This window comes from Orcinus orca, chromosome 3 (genome assembly GCF_937001465.1).
Source record: "Orcinus orca chromosome 3, mOrcOrc1.1, whole genome shotgun sequence".
Classification (NCBI taxonomy): domain Eukaryota; kingdom Metazoa; phylum Chordata; class Mammalia; order Artiodactyla; family Delphinidae; genus Orcinus; species Orcinus orca.
The window spans coordinates 147,763,089-147,788,601 of NC_064561.1; the positions used below are offsets into that span (position 1 = coordinate 147,763,089).

Genomic DNA, 25,513 nt, shown 5'->3' on the forward strand with positions numbered 1-25,513 from the left:
TATAGCAGATAGGGTAATGGTTCTGTGGAGGGATGGGGAGAGGATATTCAAACCCAGTTGAAAGATTAGCTTCAAATGAGAGAAAAGACACTTCTTTCATTGTTGCAAGACCAAGAAGGAAAGAGGGAGAAAAAATAGGTGAGTTTCTAAATGAGTTAATACATGTGCGTGTGTGAAGTCTTCTATCTCTCTTTGAAATTTTAGGTAAGGTCATTATCTATGAATGAAAGAATTTGTTGGGGGAGGGAAATAAAACAGCATAGTATGTTTTAAATGGTCCTATTAGAAAATGAAAGAGTGATTAGGTGATCATCGTATGTCAATCTGTACTCATTGAATTAAGGATCAAAATCACTTTCTTATTTGCAAACACACACACAGACACACAGGTGTGAGTGCACACACACACACACCAAGAAAAATTGCAGTAATAGAGATCAAAGCCATTCAGAGCAGGAAGACACTCTAAAGGATTTCTAAAGTAACCAAGCACACATTTTAACTCTATTATAATGATAATAATGACTGTTTCAATTTCCAGCAGTCATCTATCCCCCTGACCTTTATTCTATAATGGCTAAAATTAACTTTCTAAAAATGTTTTATATGAACAATTTATTTACTTTGTAGTTAAGCATTTTCTTGTAATTGCTAAATACATTGAACTCTCGTTACTATTATGGTTTTCAATTACTTAGTTAAGTCTTAATACTCTGACTTTTGGAAAACTTTTTGAAATCTGGCCATTTTTAAGTCAAACTATTAGAAGAAACAGAAGAAACAGAGGAAGAAAGAAGGAGAGAGAGAGAGAAGGAAAGAAGGGAGGGAGAGTGGGAGGGAAGGAGGGAAGAAGGAAGAGCTATGATATACAATTTCCAACTTTTTTTAAATCTTGCTTTTATATTCAAATATATTTTGTGAAATATCTAAATAGATAGTGAGTGCTAGATTCCATAAATAAGATGGCAAGTGTCTGTTTATAATGGAAGAGATCATTCTGGATGGAAGAATAACCATTTTTATCTGGTAATATTTTCTGTAAGGATTTTAAGATCACCTGTTAGGTTGTAATTTTGATAGCTTTCCAGGTCAAATAGATACATATTCACTATCACAAAAAGCTTTCCCTGTATCCTGACAGCTGAAGAATTCACTGTCTTACAAAGAAACCCATATTTGATTACCCAGCTTTCCAAAAAGATAAAGTAGAATGAAGATAAAAATGGAATTATCCCACTCAAACTTCTGCAGAAAAATATAACTTTGCAACCATCGAATTTTCTTCATGTACGATTAGTCTTTAATTTTGTTTGCATTTAATATGTTGGAAGTCAAATTTAGGTGTATTTGGATTCCTTTATCATTATATGACTTAGTCTAATATGACTATGATGCTTAAAAGAATTTCACAAAATAACTAGGAATCCATTTTTTGCTAAAGGAAACTTTTTCCTCAGTAAGTATGAATTGAACATTTTGCTGTTTATAACATTGTTTTTGAAAATGATTCAGTCTGCTGTAAATATTTTAGAAATAGTATTGTATAGCACAGGGAACTCTACTCAGTGCTCTGTGGTGACCTAAATTGGAAGGAAATCCGAAAAAGACGGGATATGTGTATTCATTTAGCTGATTCACTTTGCTGTACAGCAGAAACTAACACAACATTGTAAAGCAACTATACTCCAATAAAAATTAATAAAAAAAATAGTACTTGGTAAACTCACTTGCATACAACCTAGCTTTTTAATGTATATATAAAAAGGGATTCATTTATTTTTAAATGTAGGATCAAAATAGCTTCAGTTACCATGTAAATAAATGGCAATATTAAAAATATCTTTGTAAAAATTAAGATAGCTTAGTCATAAATCCAATGATGATTGGCTTAAACATTAAAAATGAAAAAAGTAATTGATTATTGGTTTTTGAAAGGAAATTTTAAATATTTTATTTTTATTAATTATTATTTTGTAATTATGTTTAAAATCTACAACATATAATCATTTGAATATAAAACTTACATTAATTTTTTATTCTGTAGGAAGAACAACATTTCAGACACCATTTTTTTTTTTTTTTTTTCCATTACGCGGGCCTCTCACTGTTGTGGCCTCTCCCGTTGCGGAGCACAGGCTCCGGACGCACAGGCTCAGCGGCCATGACTCACGGGCCCAGCCGCTCTGCAGCATGTGGGATCTTCCCGGACCGGGGCTCGAACCCGTGTCCCCTGCATTGGCAGGTGGACTCTCAACCACTTTGCACGTGTTTTTATTAATTTCTGCTATTTCCTAATTGTTAAAAGCATTTTGGAATTATAGGAAGGCAGTTTCTCTTTTACAGTCAATAATTTCCTCCTCCTTATAGCTGTGTTTGACATAAAGACTAACACAGATTCAGACAGAAACCACAGATTCTTTAAAGAACAAATTAATCCACTTTAATTGCAATAAGTTAGAGTTAAGAATCTCAAATTTAATCAATTTTCTCTGAATTATAAACAATACTAACCAATAATAATAAAATACAAATCCACAATTTCCATCCATGTGGAAGAACCTCCCTATCTGGCATCTTCCATTGATACCATTATTATTACTGAAAGAAGGCGAAGATCACATTTTTTGTTTCCTTTATCAGAAGAATTTTCAGAAAGTGTGCAACAAACCAGATTTTCAATCAGTGAATACTTGAGAACTTAACTATTTGCAAATATGTTAGCAGAGTCAGTGGTGAGCAAGATAGGCAAGGACAGACATGTAACAATTGCAGGTGCCCTTAGCGTAACTAAGGGGTAAACTCAGCATTGTCTATAAGTGTATACCTAGGGACTTTACATGGCCTAGGGAGTCAGAGAATACTTCCTTGACATAGTACATTTGAGGAGAGAGTTAAAGGATGAATAGATATTAGCCATGAAATTACGTGGTGGAAAAACATCTCAGACTGAGGAAACAGCATGAGCATACAGCTACCAGGGTAAGTTTAAGAATATGAAAGACATTTAATATACCAGGGCATAGCGAACAAAGGGGAAATGCACGTGATAGAGCAGGAGAGGCCCACATAGGCCAAGGAAGTCGGACTTGATCCTGAAGGCAATGGGAAGCTATTAAAATGCCTTAAGGAAAAGAGTGACAATAAGCTTAGCATTTTAAAAAGATTTCTCAGGACCTTTTTTTTTTTCTTTTTAGATTCCATATATATGTGTTAGCATATGGTATTTGTTTTTCTCTTTCTGACTTACTTCACTCTGTATGACAGTCTCTAGGTCCATCAAGTGAAAGAGTGGCATGGACATATATACACTACCAAATGTAAAATAGATAGCTAGTGGGAAGCATCCGCATAGCACAGGGAGATCAGCTCTGTGCTTTGTGACCACCTAGAATGGTGGGATAGGGAGGGTGGGAGGGAGATGCAAGAGGGAGGAGATATGGGGATATATGTATATGTATAGCTGATTCACTTTGTTATACAGCAGAAACTAACACACCATTGTAAAGCAATTATACTTCAATAAAGATGTTAAAAAAAAAAGACTTCTCTGTCTGGATTATGGAAAATGAATTAGGATTGTAAGAAGGCATGTGCAAATTGATACAGAGAATGTAGTTAGGAAGCTAGGAATTAGTTTAGAGGATGAATAAAGTTACTTTGACTAGGTTGATAATAATGGTGATGCAGGGGAAAGGAAAATTATTGAAACCTTTAGCAGGTAGAATTTACATGATTTGATATTATCTTGAGGATTAGGATGAAGGAGTAGGGGATATTAAAGTAGGGGTGATTCAGTTTTCTGGTAAGTGTGTCATTTCAGAATATAAAAACAATATAAATGTGACTAAAACTTTTTTTTTAGACTTTTGGAATTGTTGACATTTACCATGCTATCATTCTAGCTCTATGCTTTTAACTAGAGTGCGTCAGAGAGACGGTTACATTTGCTGTTTCCATTTTCAGTTCTTACTTCTAAACATTTGCAAACTGTTTTGAATTGCCCCCACTTCTGATGTACACACACGGTCCAATGAAAGCACTGAGTGCAAAGACACCAAAAATTTTACTGAACCTAAATCCAGTGGATACTTTTCAATTCCCCCGTATTGTGACATCCCAGATTTTTCAGGAATAAAAGGATGCCTTAAAATTACTTTTTAACTTCATGTATTAATATATTTCTAAACTGAATGCAATAAAATTATGAAGATAAAAGCTCAAAGAATTGAAAAGATATTTGGAATTAAAATGAGTTCAAAGAACTTCAGGAAATATTGGGGAATGTAGAGAAAATGTGGGAAATCTAGGGAAATGTAGGGGGAAATGCAGGGAAAGAATATATGAAATAAGTAATGAGAAACATGGACCATATCCAGCAAAGTGCATCAATTATCCAAAGGCTCAGTATCCAACTAGACTTCAACCTAGAATTCTGTATGCAGTCAGGTTATCAATCAACTTTGAGTTTAACAGAGACATTTTCAGAGAAGAAATGGTTCCAAAAAACTATATCCCACTCAGTATTTCTTAGTTGTTTACTTAGGGATTGGTTCCAGCAACATGAATAACTAAACCAAAGGAAAAACATAGGGTCTAAGAATAGTGAACCCAACCAGAGATGTTGTAAAGAGAAATCCTACAGAAAAATCCCTAAAGAAAACTCAACAAATATTGGGTAGGATGAGAAGGCTGGGGAAAAAAAAATGAAACTAAAATAAGAGCTAATTATGCAAGAAATGAAAATCATTAAAAATCCATGAAACAAAAGGAAATGTCATCAAATGTTCCACTTGGCATCATGATACATGGTCAAAGTAATGTAAACACTTTATGGGTTTGGTAGGTTTAATTACGGGTACGAAATTATAATCCACCTTTATATCATAAAAGTAGAGATGACAGAAGTTAGAAAGTAGGAGTGAAGGAGGGAGTTTGTTACTTTCATCTGGTAAATGTGTCTAGAGTTCTCTGAACAAGAAATAAAAGTATAAATAGATTATGTAAAGTTACAAAGGAGATCAAGGGAACAATTAGCACTAGTGACACAGGTATAGCATGAGAAAGGGGGTGAGAAGATACAGGGAACTGTAAGTAGTTAAACCACTTTGTCATGGCAAAAAGTCAATAAATGATGCCTATTATTAATCCATATAAGAAATAGAGACAGAAGCATATTGCTTGGTGATACCAACTAAACACCTTTTTAAAAATGGTGACAGGGGCTTCCCTGGTGGCGCAGTGGTTGAGAGTCCGCCTGCCGATTCAGGGGACATGAGTTCGAGCCCCGGTCCGGCGGGATCCCGCGTGCCGCGGAGCGGCTGGGCCCGTGGGCCATGGCCTCTGGGCCTGCGCGTCCTGTGCTCCACGACGGGAGAGGCCACAGCAGTGAGAGGCCCGCGTACCGCAAAAAACAAACAAACTAAATAAATAAATAAATAAATAAAAATGGTGACATGAGAGAAGTGAGACTGGTGGGTTTGACAATGGAATGTTGCTATTTGTTATAATCACTCTATTAGGGCACATTTTTAATATTGTCAAGGCGGAAGAAAACTTTCCTCTATCCTTCTAGGTTCTTCTGTCCAGTCTAAGAATTAAATTGACATGAGCCAGTTACAGGTGAAAATCAAATTTTATTTCTCATATGTACATGAATCTCACATACTTGATAGGGTCAGAGACCCCACATACAGGAGAGGTTCAGAGACAAAGAGGTAAAATAAGGTATAGATGCCATCCTGGGCTAAGGAATGGGAGAGGGGCCTGGAGCTCTCAGAAACAGGAGGATAATTCACAGGATGATAAAAAGAAGAGCAGTTGTTGCGTAATTAGGTGTTTGTCCTGCCATACAGATGGGACCACTTAGATAAAATGTATCCCTGGTAATAACCCTTTTTCTGGGAAAAATCCCCAATTTAAATTATCCTAAGTAGTTAAGGGAGGGACAGTAGTTTCTCTTGAGCCTCTGGGTCCCCACTGCCTTTAGCACATAACCCACATGCCAAAGTGTCACATCTTGAAAAAGCCTGTTCTGAACCCCTAAAATATCATGTACATGCATTATAGATATAGATATAAAATTTTAATTGAAGAGAACATTTAAAAAATAATAGTTCCTTAGAATTTTAAATGGTATTTGTTTTATAGTCTTTTAAATCTGATACAATGAATTTTTGATTTTATATATTCAAGAAAGAATTGTATTTGCATCTTTGCTTTTGAGTGGCCCCCTCCCCTTTGAAACTTTATCCTTCTTTGGATTTTGCTCATCTAGCTTTTCTGGTCCTGCTCTTACATCGTGCTAGCTAATGTGAGTTCCCTTAACTTGTCAAACTCCATGACTCAACTGCTTTTAAAATATAGGTTCCACTTTTTGTCTTTTTATGTCTTCACTTGACGCATCCTTAGTGATCCCTTAGTCATTGGCTATGCGTATATTTTCTCTTCTAAGTGCCTGACCTACATATAAGCGTTAGGATGTGCCATGGGCATCTTAAACTTAACTTGTCAGAAACTGAATTTCTTTTCTTTCCCCTACTCTCCCTCAAACACAGGCACAGATTTCCCCAAAATGATTAAAATGCTACTTAGTTATAATGTTGTCTCCCATAACCCTGAGATACATGCAAAAAAAGGGAGAAATCTAGAGCTTCAGTATGCCAGTTAAAGTTAAAGATTCTCAGGACTTCCCTGGTGGCACAGTGGTTGAGAGTCCGCCTGCCGATGCAGGGGACACGGGTTCGTGCCCCGGTCCAGGAAGATCCCACATGCCGTAGAGCAGCTAGGCCTGTGAGCCATGGCCGCTGAGCCTGCGCGTCCGGAGCCTGTGCTCCGCAACGGGAGAGGCCACAACAGTGAGAGGCCCACGTACCGCAAAAAAAAAAAAAAAAAAGATTCTCACCACCCCAAGCAGTGTTTGGGCAAGCACTCTACTGAGAAAAGTGAGCAGAGATTACTTGATACCTACTGGTTTTGAAGAACACTGAATCCTTTATTTGACCAGAACTGAAAGGACTTTCATCAATGCCGTAAGTGACAGCCCTGTTGTCTGAAGTTGTTTTATTGTTTTCCCAAGTTCGGAAGTTTGACAGAGCTCACCAGACTCCATAGATTATACTCATATGAGGCTTTCGTTTAAAGGCAAAGGTCAGTGCAACAGAGAAAGAGAATGCCAACAAGCATCAGAGGCCCGAGAGCCTTTCCCCAGCACCCTCCCTGTGGGCTCAATCTCTGGGACCCTGGAGCATACTGACTCACTGGCCTGAACCACCAAGATCTGTGCAAGGAGTCTTGCTTTGGGGAGAGCTCACCAACAAAGCTCTCAATAGCTCTTTAAATAGTCCATCCAAACTAGTCAAACCAAGCAGGCTATTTGCAAATCATTAGTGCAGAAGTTAGCCTGTGGATCTCCAGTGGAGTTTCAGGTGGATCTCCAGTGGAGTTTCAGAATCTAAACAGTACCTCAAATATCCCACTGCCCTCTTCTTGGCTAAGAGTAAAAATCAGATACAAAGATGTCTCTAAAAAATAAAGTTTCTTGTAGAAAGGGCCACTGAAGCGTCTTTCCTTTGGACCAGCTGCATGAGGGGTCAAAGCAGGCTGAATCTGGGCTTCCCTGGTGGCGCAGTGGTTGAGAGTCCGCCTGCCGATGCAGGGCACACGGGTTTGTGCCCCGGTCTGGGAGGATCCCACATGCCGCTTAGCGGCTGGGCCCGTGAGCCACGGCCGCTGAGCCTGCGCGTCCAGAGCCTGTGCTCCGCAACGGGAGAGGCCACAACAGTGAGAGGCCCGCGTACCGCGGAAAAAAAAAAAAAGCAGGCTGAATCTGAGGTCTCTAGCTAAGGGTGGGCTACCAAGGTTAGCATACAGATTCTGACTTCTTCAGGAAAAATTAACCCAGTCCTTCTCAAGTATATACTAGAAGCCACTTACACACAATGACAGTGACAGCATTGGTGCCTAAATTCAGAATGCCTAAATCATAATCAAGTTGCTTCAGAGATATATATATGTAGGCCTGCAGGCTTTAAATACTTCAGGGAACAGTCTGGTGACCAAATAAAGGAATCTCATGACAAAGTTGTATTTCCTTTGAGAATACTAAACTCTAAAAGGGAATGTCCAAAAATATGAATGTTATGTGTAAGGAAATTATGTAAAAAAATTTGAAGAAATACAATACAATGGGTTGCTGTTTCCCATTAGATATATGTATTATCAATTACCAGTTGTAATTACGGTAATTATGGGCAAGGAGTCCAGTCACCTAGATCTTCTAGTCTGAGCTCTGTTAACAGGAAAAGATTTGAAAAAAATTTTTCATAGATAATATGTCAAATGTGTTGTGTTTAAGCAAAGATTTTTATTCCAGTATCTTCATCCAGTTTTATTACCTACCTTTTTATTTGTACTCAGTTTTATCATCCGTACAATGAAACTAATTTTGGGGGTCTAACTGATTTTTTCAAAGTATAGTCTTATGACCACCTGCATTTGAAACATCGAGGGAATATTTCTCAACCTTAAATGTGTATGAATCATCTGGGGATCTTTCTTAAGATGCAGATTCTGATTTCACAGCTCTGAGGTAAAGCCTGAAATTCTCTTCTAATAAGCTTCCAAGTAATCTCCATGCTTCTATGTTCCTGTTTGATTTGCAGGGATTTTTTTAAGTGCGTATGTATATGTATATGTATATGAGTATGTATGTAAACTTACAAAGGCAGGTACCTCAACGGAATCAATATCTGGAGTTAAGAATGCAAATCTGGGGGTTTCCCTGGTGGCACAGTGGTTGAGAGTCCGTCTGCCGATGCAGAAGACACGGGTTCGTGCCCCGGTCCAGGAAGATCCCACATGCCATGGAGCGGCTGGGCCCGTGAGCCATGGCCGCTGAGCCTGCGCGTCCGGAGCCTGTGCTCCGCAATGGGAGAGGCCACAACGGTGAGAGGCCCGCGTACCGCAAAAAAAAAAAAAAAAAAAAGAATGCAAATCTGCATTCCCAAAAGACAGCCTCACCCCAAGTTTTATAAACAATCAAGTTTAAGTACTACTTGTTTAAATGAAATTAAATGTCTAAGTTTCAGCTATAAAATTATGTGGATCTAGTCTCGTTCTGATATTTTTCTACGTCCTACATTGAAGCCTGACACAGTCTCTTAATTTGTAGGGCACGTGTTGCTTGAGTATCTATGACCTGCAAACGGTTGCCAAGCTTTCTGCCTCCAGATTCAATTGTTAATCAGGTCTGATCTTTTGCTATAAAGGTCTAAGATAAGACCTTTTGTACTATCCAAAGTTATGGGATTCTTTCTCCAAATGAAGAGCTAAACAGCAACTTCATACTTCTTTTAGAACTCAGCTCAAAAAAAATCCAAAAAATAACATCACATTTTGTTTTCTTGCCTCATCACTGGCTTTTCTGGGGCTGCACCCAGTTACCTCTGAGCTCCTTCCATGCTTCCTCTCTATAACATCTCAGGTCTTTACAGGAAATGTTCACCTAAACAAATGCTTTCTACAGTCTGTCACACAGAGTAGGTACATTACAACCTAGTACATTATTTCCTTCCCCTTAAAGGATTTCTTCTTTTTGTTACTGTTACTATTGAATATAGCACAACAAGGTAACACGACGATTTCTCATACAGCCTAACAATGTTTTCTAATTTCCGTTTTTCCTTTCCTTACAGTATAAGCAAGTGGAACAATACATGTCATTCCATAAGTTACCAGCTGATATGCGTCAGAAGATACATGATTACTATGAACACAGATACCAAGGCAAAATCTTTGATGAGGAAAATATTCTCAATGAACTCAATGATCCTCTGAGAGAGGTAAGATTTATAGTCCTCGGTCTCCATGTACATGATCATTGTTTACTTTCTCCTTTCCTGGGAAATCCTCAATGCCATGTTTTGACACTACTTAAAAGAAAAATTAAAATTTAATGTTAAAACATCTTGTTTGTTGCCCTTATTTGCCCTTATGTTCTCCCATTTACAGGCACTTATGTTAAAAAAAAGACTGGAAATTGTTCTAATTATGATTCTCAGGATATCATTTTATTTTCTGTATCCCTAGTTAGAAAGTCCCTTCTTGTGTCCCCATTGTCCATATCTTCCCAGTTTTCCACTCTCTCATCTCATGCTCACCAAACTGTTTCGTTAACTTCTTTTTGATTTCTACTTTCCTCCTATCTTCATTTTCCTTGTTCATCTCCTGGACCCTGATCACAGACTGACCTGACCAGTTATGAGTAATTCATTTCCTGTTACCTCACTAAAACACTTGGCAATATCAATAACCACCTCTTTGCCTTGCATCTCCTTTCCATTCCTCCCTAGAAGTCTTCGCTCTGCCCACTAGAATGTACAGGTCACCCCTAGATCAAAGGAACATTCTCTTGACTGTTTGTGTTTCTTACACTGTCTTTCTCTTTCTCCATTCTTTTACTACCAACCTTCTCGAAAGATTACTTTATAATTATTGCATTGTGGTTCAATCTCCACTTCTTTACCAAAATTGTTTCCTTGAAAATTATAAGTGAACATTTAATCTTCAAATCCTTTGTCTTTGAGCCATTGGTGGTTCCTTTAAACTCAATAAAACACATATCCTGAACCTCTTTTGGGAGCTTTTTAACACTAAGCCATTACTGAGCCATTGGCTTTCATTTTGAATTTCTGAGTTTTATTCTCATATTTATTTCATCTCTGCAGTTCTATAAATTTGAGCTCCAAGTTCTTGCCATAACCTCTGTTTTCTTAAAAGCTACATGATATCCCCTTGCCATGTATGTATAGTAGGCTATGTGTTAGTCATTATCTTCCATCACTAAACCATTTATCCTTTGAAGTCTCTCTCTCTCTCTCTCTCTGTAAATGTTTTAGTTATTCCTTCGAGTCATTTGGAATGTAAAATTTTTGTCTTTTTAAAAAATCTTTCTTTGCTCTGCACATCTAGTCGATTACCAAATGCTGTCAATTCACTGTGACAACATATCTTACACCTATGCCCTTGTCTCCTTTCCCAAGTCCCTTACCCTAACCTAATTCCTCTCACATGGACTATTTGCAGTATCCCCTTAGTTTACCTTCCAACCTTTGGTCTGTTTTCTCTAACTACCATTTAAAGCAGCGATGCCAGATTAATCTTCTTTTATGTGTAAGAGCTAGCCATGTCTCTGCTCAGAAATGTTCAGTCTTTACATTACAAATTAAATCAACTATAGCCTCCTTAGGCTCATATTCTAGCCCTTCTATGCTCTGATCCTTGCTGAATTTCCAGCTTTATTTTTCCCTATTGCCATACACGTTCCAAAGTGGCCTATAGCCAAATTGTGCAACTTACTGTTTTGAAAAACCAATTCTAATTTCTCAACTTGCATCGTACATTTTCCAGATGTTTCTCATCTGTTGGCAAAGGTAATAAATAATATTTCTTTATTTATACCTCCTTTGATTGTCCAGACTAGATCTGGTCTCTCTTTCCCTAACCCCCAGTGCACTGAGTCCATAATGCTTGTGTGCTACTTTCCATTTTGTCTATTATCACAATTTTTCCACATTAGTTTCCTCCACTTTTGTCTTGAAAGTTCTTTAAGAGCAAAGACCATTTAATCTATATTTTAAATTTTTCATGAAATTCCGACTACATGTAGCATATGTTAAAGAGTCAATAAATATTTCTATTTCAACTAACATCTTTACCATTTATAACTATCCCTAAGTATCTGCATCCATTAAAAGTTATTTGTATTTTTTTAAGCCTTAAGACATCAGTTAAGAGTTTTGGAAAGAGAAGGAGCTAAATATCTGCTATTGATTAGCTTATTTTCTCTAGAGTCCTCAATCAAATAAGAATGTACAGATATTTTTGCTTTGAGAAATAGAGTCAAAACTTCTTATTTTTTACACTACCAAATGTAAAATAGATAGCTAGTGGGAAGCAGCCGCATAGCACAGGGAGATCAGCTTGGTGTTTTGTGACCACCTAGAGGGGTGGGATAGGGAGGGTGGGAGGGAGATGCAAGAGGGAGGAGATATGGGGATATCTGTATATGTATAGCTGATTCACTTTGTTATAAAGCAGAAACTAACACACCATTGTAAAACAATTATACTCCAATAAAGATGTTAAAAAAAGTAATGTATCATTTTAAAAAATAATCTATCAGTATGCTTTGCTTTATCTCTCTGTAGGATTACAGAATTTATTTTAAATCCAAATTCCTTTCACTAAGAGGCAGGAGTTCAGGACACTAGAACCAAGTTGGGTTCTAAAGGTCCTGGGGGGATTCAAAGGCAGGGTAGGACAGACCATAGCATGGAGACAAAGGTAATTGAAGAGACAGTATCAGGGATTAAGATGGATCAATAGGCAGGAGGACACAGTAAAACTAAAAATTTATTTCAAAGAAGCAGAAAAGTAAGGATTCTAGCATGAAATGTCATTGAGGGAATACAGAAAGCCAATAGAAAAAGTGAACATAAAAATGAACCCTAAAGAAGCTGCGTGCTTAAACGGGAAGCATTCCTCCCTGCTAAAAATGCTCAATGTAATGTAAAATCAGGATAACAAGAAAATGTTCTTAATCGTGTGTATGTTATTAACTGCTTTATCTTGCCATACTTTAATTTACTCTGATCTTAAGTGGAAAAAATTCCATTTTTCATTTTTATCCCCTTAAAGCCATCAATAGACATACCTCCAATCTCCTCAATTCCTACAACTATTCTGTCATTAAGTTAGACTGATTTTTTCCTTATATTTGCAAATGCCATAGTTCAGGGTCTCAGCATCTTTTACCTCAACTTCTGAAGTGCACTCACTGCTTTTCTTCCTGCCTTTGATGTCAATTAGCTCAAATGCATCCCATCTCAGGGCTACCATATTGATTGATATACAACACTAGTTTGACATTACTTTCTTCTCAGAGCCTAACCATGACCTCCTATCCCCTTCAAGAAAAAGTTCAAGCTGCTTGACATGGCACCTGAGATGCTCCCTGGTCTGCCTCCATCTTCATTTCTTTACATTCATGCTTCATCAACAGAAAATTGTTGATAATTTCCTGGCGGGGTGGGGAGAAATGTTGCTGATTGCGTCTTTGCCTTTCTTCATGCTACCCTCTCTATCTTCAATCCTTTCTACCCAGCTTACCTTCAGCTTTCCATCAAACAGTCTTACCAGGCAGAACCTTCATACGTTTTCCCCGACCCTTGTCTATCACTGTATTTTCATTTGTCAGTTTACTGTTTGTCTCTTTCAAGACTGTGAGCTTCTTGAGGATAGAGACCATGCCATAATATCTCTGTATCTCTAATGACTAAGTATTTGATAGGAGCTCATTAAATATTTATTGGGTGAATGGTCTTTAACAGAATTATGAGTGAAAAACAGGGTAAGAATCATGGCTACTTAATAAGATTAGAGATCCTAGAAGTAGAAGCATGAAATGCTCAAACACTTAACACCTTAAAAAGGTGAAAACAGTGTTCTCCATTTGTTCATCTGCTCTTCAGCTGTTGCTCTTCGGGCATCAGAGTCACACAAAAGCCTAAATTTAATGTGAATTAAGACTTTAGAGGAAAAGGAAGAGTAGAATAGGAAAGTAAGCAAAGACATTGGCAGAGAGATAACAGAAGTCATTATTCAAAATGAAACCTAGATGTAAAAAAGCCAGACATGTTTTATGCAGAAAAGTTCAGTAAGAACAGTGGGAAATATGTCTTGCTCCCTATTAAATTGTAGTCTTATATACCTGCTATATTCAGGTCATAGTGGTAGATCACAAGAAATATTTTAAAAGTAGTAAAATACATCATTCCACCTTTCAAAAGCTGTCTTCCAATTTAGAAGATGAGGCGTTAATCTGTGCAAAGATGTATTTTGGTCCCTGTTGTGCCTCTAGTGTCCACAAAGTGCCTGGCACTTTGAAGTCACACAATAGAAGACACTGAATGATTGCTACAATAAATATAAAATGAATGAAACTAGGATACTTAGAAAGGGAAAGCTAGATTATTTGATAATGTATTTTATAATAAAAGGCAAAAATGTAAGACTTGCATTGTGTGCACATACACACACCACATATAATTGTTAATCATATATTCAAGTTAGAGCCAACAACCATCTTATATTTTAACAAGACTTTTAACTTAAAATGCCTCATTGTCCAGAAGGCTCATTTTTAAGAAAGTATTTTGCATAATTTGAGGTGCTAATATACACTTAAGAGCAGTGATTTCTGCTAACACAAGTCTGGGTACTCAGGAATGTACAAAAGTGAAGGGCAGGTCAAACTTCAGATTCTAAAAAACTTATGCAAAAAACCCATTGCTTTAAAATATAGAAAGAAAGTAAAATGCAATGCTTATGAAAATGAAAATTATTTACTCATAATCAGTTAAATCTATAATCACTCATAATCAATTAAATCTATATTATGCTATATCCAGTTTATTCCCCAGACTTTTTTCTCAATGTGTTTGAATATTTTTAAATATGAAGAATCTCTAAGATGTAAAATGGCAGGAAGAATATCATTTGTATGACCTTTGAAAGCTCTTACCAAAAACTCATACCATGCATATGCAAATTAGTTCAGCTAGTAGATATTTTGAAAGCACTACTTTATTGAAAGCATTTCTGTGCAGAAATTAGGTGATTTATCTTTTTCATAAATTGGAGACAAATTGCTGAAAAGCCTTCAACAAATACCTGACTCGTTCAAATCTCAGTACAAATGTTACCTGGGGCCTTCCGTGAGAAGTTCATCTAGATTAATTTCCTTGCAGTCATTCTCTATCACATCATCCTTGTTGTTGTGTACACATCACTCTGTTGCCTTGTTGTCCCTTTTTATTTATGTGTTAATTCTCCATTCTTGGAACTCGGGATCCAAGAAAGCAAGGACTTTGTCTTCCTTGATTTCCATGATAGCTCTACTCCCTAGATAGTACATATTTAATAACTACTTATTGGATAAATAAACAAAAGCAAATTAAAAAAGGATCTCAAAGAATCATTGATTATTAGGGCTTGGAGAGAGCATTTTGTAGACACAACAGAGATGCTGGCATGCATAAGAAAAGTGATGCCCCGAACTATGAAGTACTGTGGCCACCGAACTTTCTTAGTATCACTTTAGATTGTACTATGGAGAATATGGTTTCTAATATATAACAAAAGGATGCTGGCATCTTTAGATTCCTCTGTGATTTTATTTTGATATATACACTGTAAGCAAGAAAGACCTATTTTGCATGTGGTTTTTTAAATTTTCTTTTAAACTTTCTCAAGGTTTATAAACATTAGTGATTTATTGCAAAGTAAACCTGGGGGGTGGGGGAATAGTCCAATAGAGTACCATTATAAGAAGTATGTCAATGTTTTGTCCAATCTCTAAAGTAATATGCATGGGATAGACAGAAAATAAATACTATTTTTCTTACATCGCTATGCCAGCTGTGCCTAGCATATTGTCGGTGGCTCATAAAACAGAAGTTGCTGGATCCCCTGTCCAAACCTAAGTCGTGAGCCACCTCAAGATGTAGAAGATTCAGTGTGGCAGATAAATCTGTGTGTTCTTCATCCTCGGACTAGACCATTTGACCCGAGCACTGACCCCACTGGCATTATCAGCATTCTGAGAAGTGATTATAAAGTCATCTTAAAAAATGATCTTCGTTTCACTGTGAACTAATATACATGGACCAGAAAGTAAAGGAACAACAACAGTTTTCTGAGAAAAATACTTATGATGGTACTCAGAAACTTGGCATTTTAAATTAGAGCCACTATTATGTGATGCATGCATTATCTATCATCCAGAATCTTCACTCTCTAGTTGCTCTGTGACTGTGTCTAATTAAAATTCTAAGTCTGCAAAGATGGGCTTCAGTGATCTCTAGAAACCTCCTCTCCCTCCCAGTTGTTACCTGCCCTGGCTTTCCCTCCTTTCCTTCTCCTTCCATCCACTTAAAATATGCTCCTGTTTTCCCCTGGCTGCTCAGAAGCCTTCAGTTTCATTGCTCTGAATAGTTTAAATTGCCTTTATGATATTCTCAGTGCCATGAATATTTATATGTATACTTTCAAATCATGAGTGAAAACCTACTATGGAGGAACTATGAAGCATCATGGGTAAATCAAAAGGACACCAAGTCTAGCCTTATCATATGTCTCATTTCTTTGGCCCCAGTTCCACCAATCTCATTTTTTTTCCAATTTTTATTTTATATTGGAGTATAGTTGATTTACAATGTTGTGTTAGTTGCAGGTGTATAGCAATGTTAGTTGCAGGTGTATAGCAAAGTGATTTAGTTATACATATACATATACAGATACTGTATCTATTCTTTTTCAGATTCTTTTCCCATATAGCTTATTAGAGTATTTAGTAGAGTTTCCTGTACTATACAGTAGGTCCTTGTTAATAATCTATTTTATATATAGTAGTGTGTATATGTTAACCCCAAACTCCTAATTTATCCCTCCCCGCCTTCCCCTCCTCGTAACCATAAGTTTATTTTCTATGTCTGTGGGTCTATTTCTGTTTTATAAATAAGTTCATCTGTATCCTTCTTTTTAGACTTCACATTTAAACAATGTCATATGATATTTGTCTTTGTCTGGCTTACTTCATTCAGTATAATAATCTCTGGATCCATGCATGTTGCTGCAAATGGCATTATTTCATTCTTTTTAATGGCTGAGTAATATTCCATTGTATATACGTATCACATCTTGTTTATCCATTCCTTTGTCAAAGGACATTTAGGTTGCTTCCATGTCTTGTCTATTGTAAATAGTGCTGCAATGAACATTGGGGTGCATGTATCTTTTCAAAGTATGGTTTTCTCTGGGTATATGCCCAGGAGTGGCATTGCTGGATCATACGGTAGTTCTATTTTTAGTTTTTTAAGGAACCTCTACACTGTTCTCCATAGCGCCACCAACCTCATTTAAATGCAGCTCCACAACTTAGTATCTGTACAACTTTGGGCTATTTCATAACTTGTACGTATTTCACTTTCCTCATCTTTAAATATGAATAATGATAAGTACCTCACAGAGTTGTTTTTAAATTAAATGAGAAAAAAATATTAAAAGTTTGAAAGTGCCTGGCATATAGTAAGTACACAGTAAAATTTGATTCTTGTTATAACTATAATTCAGTGAAGAATCAAAGATAGTCCCAGCCCTCATGGCTCTTACAACTTAGTGAGAGACAGAAATTTAATCAGCAATTATAACTGTGGGTAAGTGCTATGAGTGGGTCACTCAGAGGGTGTTAGGCCATACACCAGAGGGACACCGAGTCTAGCCTTATCATATGTCTCATTTCTTTGGGCATTTATTCAAACAATCTGCTAATAAGCCCTTCCTCCATTTTAATAGCCAGCCTTCTGGAGACAGTGTCTTAGCATCAAAACTTGGCGTTGAAATGTTAGGATCAGAAACAGATGACGCTTTAATAAAAGGAGGAGTATATTTAAAACTAGAAACTAATTAGAAAAATTCAGTGAGCCATACCCCTCTGCTTATGAGAGCCTGTTGGAATGTGTACAAAGTAAGAAGGTCTATTTTTATCATGATCAGATTTATACTGATTCGATTACAGCAAAATGTAAACTTGACAATCGAGAAAGAGGTTAATGCCCTTCTATGTCTGTCTCCAAAATTCAGAACTGATCTATTTTTAAACAATGGAGTGTGAAGAGCCATGGACTGAAAATAGGTACAGATCAGTGTCCCAGTAGAATATAGGGTGTCAGTATATTTCATTTTCACAGAACATGAATCGGGCTGAGAGTATAATACTGTCCTTCTGACCTTTAATTTGTGGAAAACACTGTTAGGGAAGAAATCATAATTTGCATGCATATTTATTTAGTACAATTCTGAATAATTTTTTTAAAGTACATGCTTGTTGGTTTTTTAAATGTCTCCTAAAAATGTCTTTAGCTCAGATTAATTAAAATAAGCTAGAATCATAGTATTGCAAAGCTCTACAGGGATCTTATAAATTATCATATACACATATAAGAGGCACAGTAACCAAAGGCTAGGAAATTTATGTAAGTGGCCTGATCTTGGTTACATTACCAAGCAAAGAAATTGGGACTTTTCTCTCTTTTGGTCTAGAGCTTTCCCCCTGCATCCCTTGTTTCTAGAAAAGAAACAGGCAAAAAACATTTATTGATTTCTTAATGTGTGCAAGATATTGATTTAAGTGTGGAAAGGTAAATTATAAAATGTGGTTTCCAGTTTCACAGTGCTTACTGTGTGCTTGTAGAGTCAAGATGGAAATACATGAAAAGAACTATGAAGAAAAAGTTAAAATACGTTACTAAAAATACAAGAAATGTAGGAAGTCACATATGATTAATTGCCAGAGAAAATCAGAGATTACACACTAAAATTCAAAATGGATTGAAGACAAATGTATGGTCCTGAAATCATAAAACTCCTAGAAGAAAGCGTAGGGAAAAAGCTTCTTAACATGGGTCTTGACAATGATTTTTTGGGTCTGATACCCAAAGCACAAGCAATAAAATAAAAAAACAAATAAGTGGGACTATGTCAAACTAAAAAGCTTCTGCAGTATGAAAGAAATGATCAACACAATAAAAAGACAACCTGTGGAATGGGAGGAAATATTTGCAATCCACACATCTGATAAGAGGTTAACATTCAAAATATATAAGCAACTCACATAACTCAATAGCAAGAAAACGAACAGTCCAATTATAAAAGGGCAAAGTACCTGAATAGACTTTTTTATTCCAAAAAAGACATTCAAATGGCCAGCAGATATATGGAAAGGTGCTCAATTTAACTGATCATTAGAGAAATGCAAGTCAAAACCACAATGAGATAGCACCTCACACCTGTTATCAAAGGACAAGATATAACAAGTGCTGGGGAGAATGTGGAGAATAGGGAATCAGGGAAACCAGAAGGGTCAGGGAGAAGACAGTTTGTGTCATTGAACAAGAACCACATTACTGGGCCTTTTCCTTGATTTTTCCTAACATTGCTTCACTACTTCCCCCCTCACCCAATATTTTTCTGGGAGGCAACGTTTATTTCTAGGACTTCAAAAATTAGTCCTATGATAATATTGCATAATTGTACTTATGAGGGCCCTGAAATAGGCAAATTCATAACAACAGAGAGTGAATAGGAGTTATCAAAGTTTTGAGAGGAAGGAGAAGGGGGGAGTTATAGTTTAAAGGCTACAGAACTTTCCTCGAGATCAATGAAAATGTTCTAGGTAGAGATAGATAATGGCGATAGTAATACAACATTGTGAATATTCTTGTGAATTGTACACTTGGGAATGGTTAAAACTATAAATATTGCTGTATATATTTTATAAAAATCTAAAAAAATCTTGTAAAACAGCACCCAGTCTTATAACTCCAGTCCTGACTCTAAAGCCATTTCCATCTGCCTGTAGCTCTTGTCAACTAAATGCCCATGATACTTCACACTCAATACAAAAGTAAAGCAAAATCCTTTTTTCCTGTAACTAAATTTTTTATTTTATTTTATTTCACCCCAGACTGAAGAGCTCAGAAGTTGTTGCAGTGTGTGCATTGTGTTCCACACCTCCTCAGAGCGAGCCTGGCTGGCTCATGTATCTTACTCCTGCCACCGCCTTACTTTCAGAGCTGAGGTGCTGCTATGTCCTGACAGATACTCAGAGGGGGCAGCTTCATCTTTCCTGCCACACTTTGTCCAGCCTAACTTGCTATGTTAATTTGCTAGGGCTGTTATCACAAAATACCACAGTGGCTTAAACTCCAGAAATTTATTTTCTCACACTTCTGGGGGCTTGAAGCCCAAGATCAAGACGTTGACAGGTTTGGATTCTTCTGAGGCCTCTTTCCTTGGCTTGCAGATGGCCACCTTTCTTTTTGTGTGCCCAGCTTCCTCTTTTTATAAGGATAGCACTCAGATTGGATTAAGGCCCACCCTAACAGCTTCATTTTAACTTCATCCCCTCTTTGGAGGTCCTGTCTCCAAATTCAGGCACAGTCTGAGGTACTGGGAGTTAAGGTTTCAGCATATGAATTTCGAGGCATCACCATTCAGCCCATAATGCTTGTCAGCACATGCAGTGCTCCATACAAATCGAACTAACGTGACAGATAAATGAATGTTTAATGCATCTTAGAATGACTGCCTGGTTTTAGGGTGTGGCCTGATTTCCTCATGTCCATTGCACACGTACACATACTGTTATGCAGGGGTTATTTCTATTGCTGACCTGTTAATGATGAAAAGGAATTTATGTGGATTCTATTATAAAATTTCAAATACAGATTTTTATCAAATTCTCCAAATCACCTCTCAGAATTGTCTTCTAACTCACTGTACTATCTGCTGGTCCTGTTTTAATAATATTTTTTTAGTTTAGCTGTTTGATATATTTGCTGTATTTGACAGTTCAAATTAATCTGTTTATACCCTGTCAAGTAGGCTTCGTTCCTATTCTGCAAATCACTCTTACACCTTGTTTACAGTTTGCAGGCCACTGGAGCTGCACTCTGCTGGTGGTTTTTGTTTGTTTGTTTGTTTGTTTGTTTATTTTGCGGTATGTGGGCCTCTCACTGTTGTGGCCTCTCCCGCTGCGGAGCACAGGCTCCGGACGCACAGGCTCAGCGGCCATGGCTCACGGGCCCAGCCACTCCGCGGCATGTGGGATCTTCCCGGACCAGGGCACGAACCTGGGTTCCCTACATCGGCAGGCGGACTCTCAACCACTGCGCCACCAGGGAAGCCCCTCTGCTGGTGTTTACACAAATCCTAAGTGAGCTTCAAACCTGGGATTCCAAAGTGGGGCAGAGATACTAAGTCACTAATGAACACTGTCATTGTCAATATACAATTTTTTGATTTAGGCTTTTTTGGTCTGTTTCTACATCTTTCCTTTCATGTACAATCAAATTTAGTGAATGCTAAGAGAATTTCATGTCATCTGCTGACATCCTGCGTGATACCTAACAGAGTAACATGTTCCTGTATTCTAGGAAGGCAAAACAGTAGGAGTATGCTAAGACCAAATTAATTTCAAGCTTCATTTGCATTCATATTGTAAAGTTTAAATGTGATTTAATATCTCAAAACCAAATTAGATGGATATGATAGCTGTAACTACAGAAAACATTTAAATTTTTGAATCTGTATCTCTCAAAATCCATCCTGTTTTGGTCTGTCCTTCACAAGCAGGCAGATTTCACTTAAGCCACTTAATCATAATTTGCCATTTCTAGATGCAGAGATTTTAGGCTAATTACCTTTTAACTCATAATTTGAAGAGACTATGAATCTAGCAACTAATGCTACAGCTGAGTTTCAAAATAAGAAATCGCGAAAAATATTAAAGCTTGCCAATATTTAAGAGGCCATTTCAGACTATTTTTCTCTCTGTCTCTATTGGATTTTTCTTAATATAACTATGATTAACACAAGATGGAATATTGTGTGGCCATTAAAAAGAATGGCAATGAGGATCATATATCAAAATAGAAAATATTTTATGTTATAAACGTGGGGGGAAAAGAAACAAATATTGAATGTGTATTATGATTACAACTATGTTAAGGTGAATAAGAGATTATATTAAAAGAATACATAAACATATTAAATTACTTTCATTAAGGTGATGAAAATGTAGAGATTTTTTTCTTTTATATATTTCAAGGGATGTGTGTATATTCATTTTGTTTTTAAAGATTTTTAAAAATACAATTTGTGAATACAAAAATTGATTACTCTTTCTTGTTTAATGAGATGGAAAACTACAATAAACTAAAATTGAGGCACACTATATTAATTCATCAGTCTTCACTATCTTATCTCTAACTCCTTTAACTTCTCTAAAATAAATATTAAAGGTAAGTATTTCTTACTTTTGAATTTTATTACACATTTTTTATATTCAAATTACTTAGGAGTTATAAAGAGAGTTAAATGTTTTCTTTAAAAAAAATAAGACATTATCCCAACTAGAGAAACAGCTCAACATAAATTCTCCCTAATGGGAACACAGAACTCAAGGGAAATGCTTTGAGTTTAAGAAATTGAAGCAGGTACCTAACTTGTTAGTCAATGTTTGGAAAAATGTTTAAAACATTTTCAAGCGTTAAGATTTGTATGGGCTAATTTACTGATATATGCAACTATCTTGCAAGTTAGAAGACAAACCACCAGATCAATATAAGCCAGTTGGAAACGCTGAGGGAATTTTTTTTTAAATTTCCCCCATGTGCTTCCTTTAAAAAAATAGAATGTGTATTTAATTTACAATTCACCTTCCAAATTTATTTTATCATTAGGGCTGTGTCATTATAACAATCCTATATTTTATTCCTTGAGTTTGGCCAAAACGGAATTTCACTGACTATGCCCTAACACTATCTTGTCATTTTTAACTTCTGAACCCCTGCACCTACCTTGACTTTGGGCTTTAATAACCAGTTCCCCACTCAGTCTTTTTTAAAAAATCTGACCTAATATTTTCTTACCAAATTACCCTGAAGTCTTATTTCTTTGAATTTTGTAGAATATGTAGTCTTTACCATTCATTTGATATTAACAGATATTGGTTTATAATACAACTGTACTTATAATGGTAAATAATAGATAACATTTAGTGAACTTAAATGCTTTCCTTGTGTTATTTAATTTAATCATCACAATTATCTATGACAGAGTTGCTAGTGTTATCTCCATTTTACAGGCGAAAAGATTAAGAATTGAAGGGTATGAGTTACTTTCTACAGGCCCTGAGTGAATTAGTTTTGGTATCAGGGACTGAGCTCAGATAAACACACACACACACACACACACACACACACACACACTCGCACACTGGAGAAAAAAAGAGAGAGAGAGAGTCTAACCCATGTTTATTTTACTTTTTTACAATTATCTTATACTGAATATATACATATATATCTTCCTTCCTCAGCTAGATGTAAATTTTCAGATACTTCTTTATTTTAGGAACCGTGGTTTCCACATCTGACTGCTTATGACTTGAAATGTGTTTTTAAAAACAGAGGTTTTTTTCATATCCCCTGAAGATTTAGATTCGGATTCTCTGGATCTGGATGGGAGCCTGGCAAACTATAACTTAGAAAAATATCATAAATACATCCAGGGAGGAGAATGCCATCTTTGGCAAGTCATCAAAGCCATTTTTTTCCCCCTTATTGACACTGTCATCCTGAGAGCCATGATAAGGGCGAGGTCCCACAGTCTAATCCTAAGTATGTTCTGTTATTTCCCAAGAATGGTTCTACATCATACCCACAAAGACAAACTTTACCCCACTCTGGGCATTTTCTATGCAGCCCGCTCTGTGTTGGACACTCCAGCAGTCATTTCAGACGTGCCCTCTCCTAGGACACTAAGGACTGTTCAGAAGCCGATATGGATTTTTTATTTTATTTATTTATTGCCTCACAAACTTCATGTAGTGGTCTTAAAGGTAATGATTGCAGATGACTTCCTTAGAGCTTTTCAGTGAGATTACTTAAAAAACTGGTTGCAATTTCCAGATGTTGATCTACTCTTCTTAGAAGTCTTAGTATCTAAATCTAATCTTTCCAAGAGTCAAACTAAACCTCATTTTAGTCTTCTATGAAAGTTTCACATTCTGTTTCACCTCTCTCTTCAAAGTATAAATAAATATCAAAAAATTATACCTTATGTTTGTTTTGTTGGATTCTTCAATAAATAATATATTTAACATGAAGATTTTTAAAAAATCCAAAACTGCATTCTACTTTCCATATCCCCTCACATATTGCATCATGTTTCTTTTGCAGTAGTACTCTCTGTCCAGTATAAATGCAATGTGAATCACATTGCATGTGTGATTTTAAATTTTCTAGTAATTACATTTTAAAAATTAAAAAATATGTGAAATTAAGTATGATAAATTTTAACTAAATATATTCAACATATAATTTCAACATGTAATCAATATAAAAACATCATTAATGCGATAGTTTACATTCATTTTTTATATTAAGTCTTCAGAATCTGGTGTATTTTTTAATTGAAGTATAGTTACTTTACAATGTTGTGTTCATTTCAGGTGTACAGCACAGTTGTTCAGTTATACATATATAAATATAAAGATGTATATATTCTTTTTCAGATTCTTTTCCCTTATAGATTACTACATAATACTGAGTATAGTTCCCTGTGCTATACAGTAGGAGCTTGTTGATTATCTATTTTATATATAGTAATGTGTCATGTTAATCCCAAACTCCTAATTTATTCCTTCCCCTCCCTTTCCCATTTCATTGTGTATGTGTGTGTGTGTGTGTGTGTGTGTGTGTGTGTGTGTGTGTGTGTGTACACCACATCTTCTTTATCAGTTAATCTGTCAATGGACATCTTGGTTGCTTCCATATCTTGGCTATTGTAAAATAGTGCTGCAGTGAACACTGAGGTGCATGTGTCTTTTCGAATTATAGTTTTCTCCAGATATATGCCCAGGAGTGGGATTGCTGGATCATATGGTAGCTCTATTTTTAGTTTTTTAAGGAACCTTCATACTGTTCTCCATAGTGGCTGTACCAATTTACATTCCCACCAACGGTGTAGGAGGGTTCCTTTTTCTCCACACCCTCTGCGTTATTTATTATCTGTAGACTTTTTGACGAAGGCTATTCTGACAGAACATTTAGACTGGAATGTTAATTTTTTTTAGAACTGCTTGATGTGTATATAGATTTCATAAAATTTACAGTTGAAAAGCATATTCACCTATGCAAGTTTTTCCAAACAATTTAACATTTTCTAATAACTGAGTTATCAGCTTTTAACTTTAAACCTAAATGGTTAAAATTAAATCAATTAAAGGTTTACTAGTGGTCAATAACTCCATGTGGCTAATGGCTACCATGTTAAACAATGTCGTTCTAGGAACAGACTATCTGCTTTTAAGTATTGGGCTCACTTCCTACCTGCTCTGTGATTTTTGTGACATGACAACCTCTTTGAAACTGCTTTGGCTCATCTATACTGCTCGGTTAATAGTATAGCTATTTCATTGGGTTGTTGTTATAATTAAAGGCAAAAACACAAAGCGTTCAATAAATATTAGCTATCAGCATCATCACAGTCATTGTACTACATTTAGACCAGTGGTACTTACCCTCTTGCTGATAATGGCTCCTTTGAAAATCCTGTGAAAGCTCCATTTATTTATCAATATCACTCCAAATCATTTCGTCATGCTTCAAGATATCACTTGTTTTCTTCCATAGTTACGTCTTACCTAATTTCTGGTACAGAGGAGATGCTTCTTATTTACCAGACATATAAATGAATGTTGATAATTGAAGATAAAAGTAAATTAGTACGTAGTTTAGTTTAGTTTTCAAAATAATTAGTTTTTTTGAAACTAATTAGTTTTTAGTTTTCAAAATAAAAGTTTTCAAAATAATTTTTGACTATTTTTCAAGCA

General features: G+C 36.2%; 1 protein-coding gene across 1 annotated transcript in view; it reads left to right on the plus strand.

Moving 5' to 3' along the window:
* Window positions 1-25,513, plus strand: part of HCN1 (hyperpolarization activated cyclic nucleotide gated potassium channel 1) — a 372,322-nt gene that overhangs the window by 287,522 nt on the left and 59,287 nt on the right. Inside the window, exon 5 of the mRNA XM_004265943.4 lies at window positions 9,693-9,839. Within this exon, the coding sequence (XP_004265991.1) occupies window positions 9,693-9,839 (147 nt within the window). The remainder of the gene's footprint in view (window positions 1-9,692; window positions 9,840-25,513) is intronic.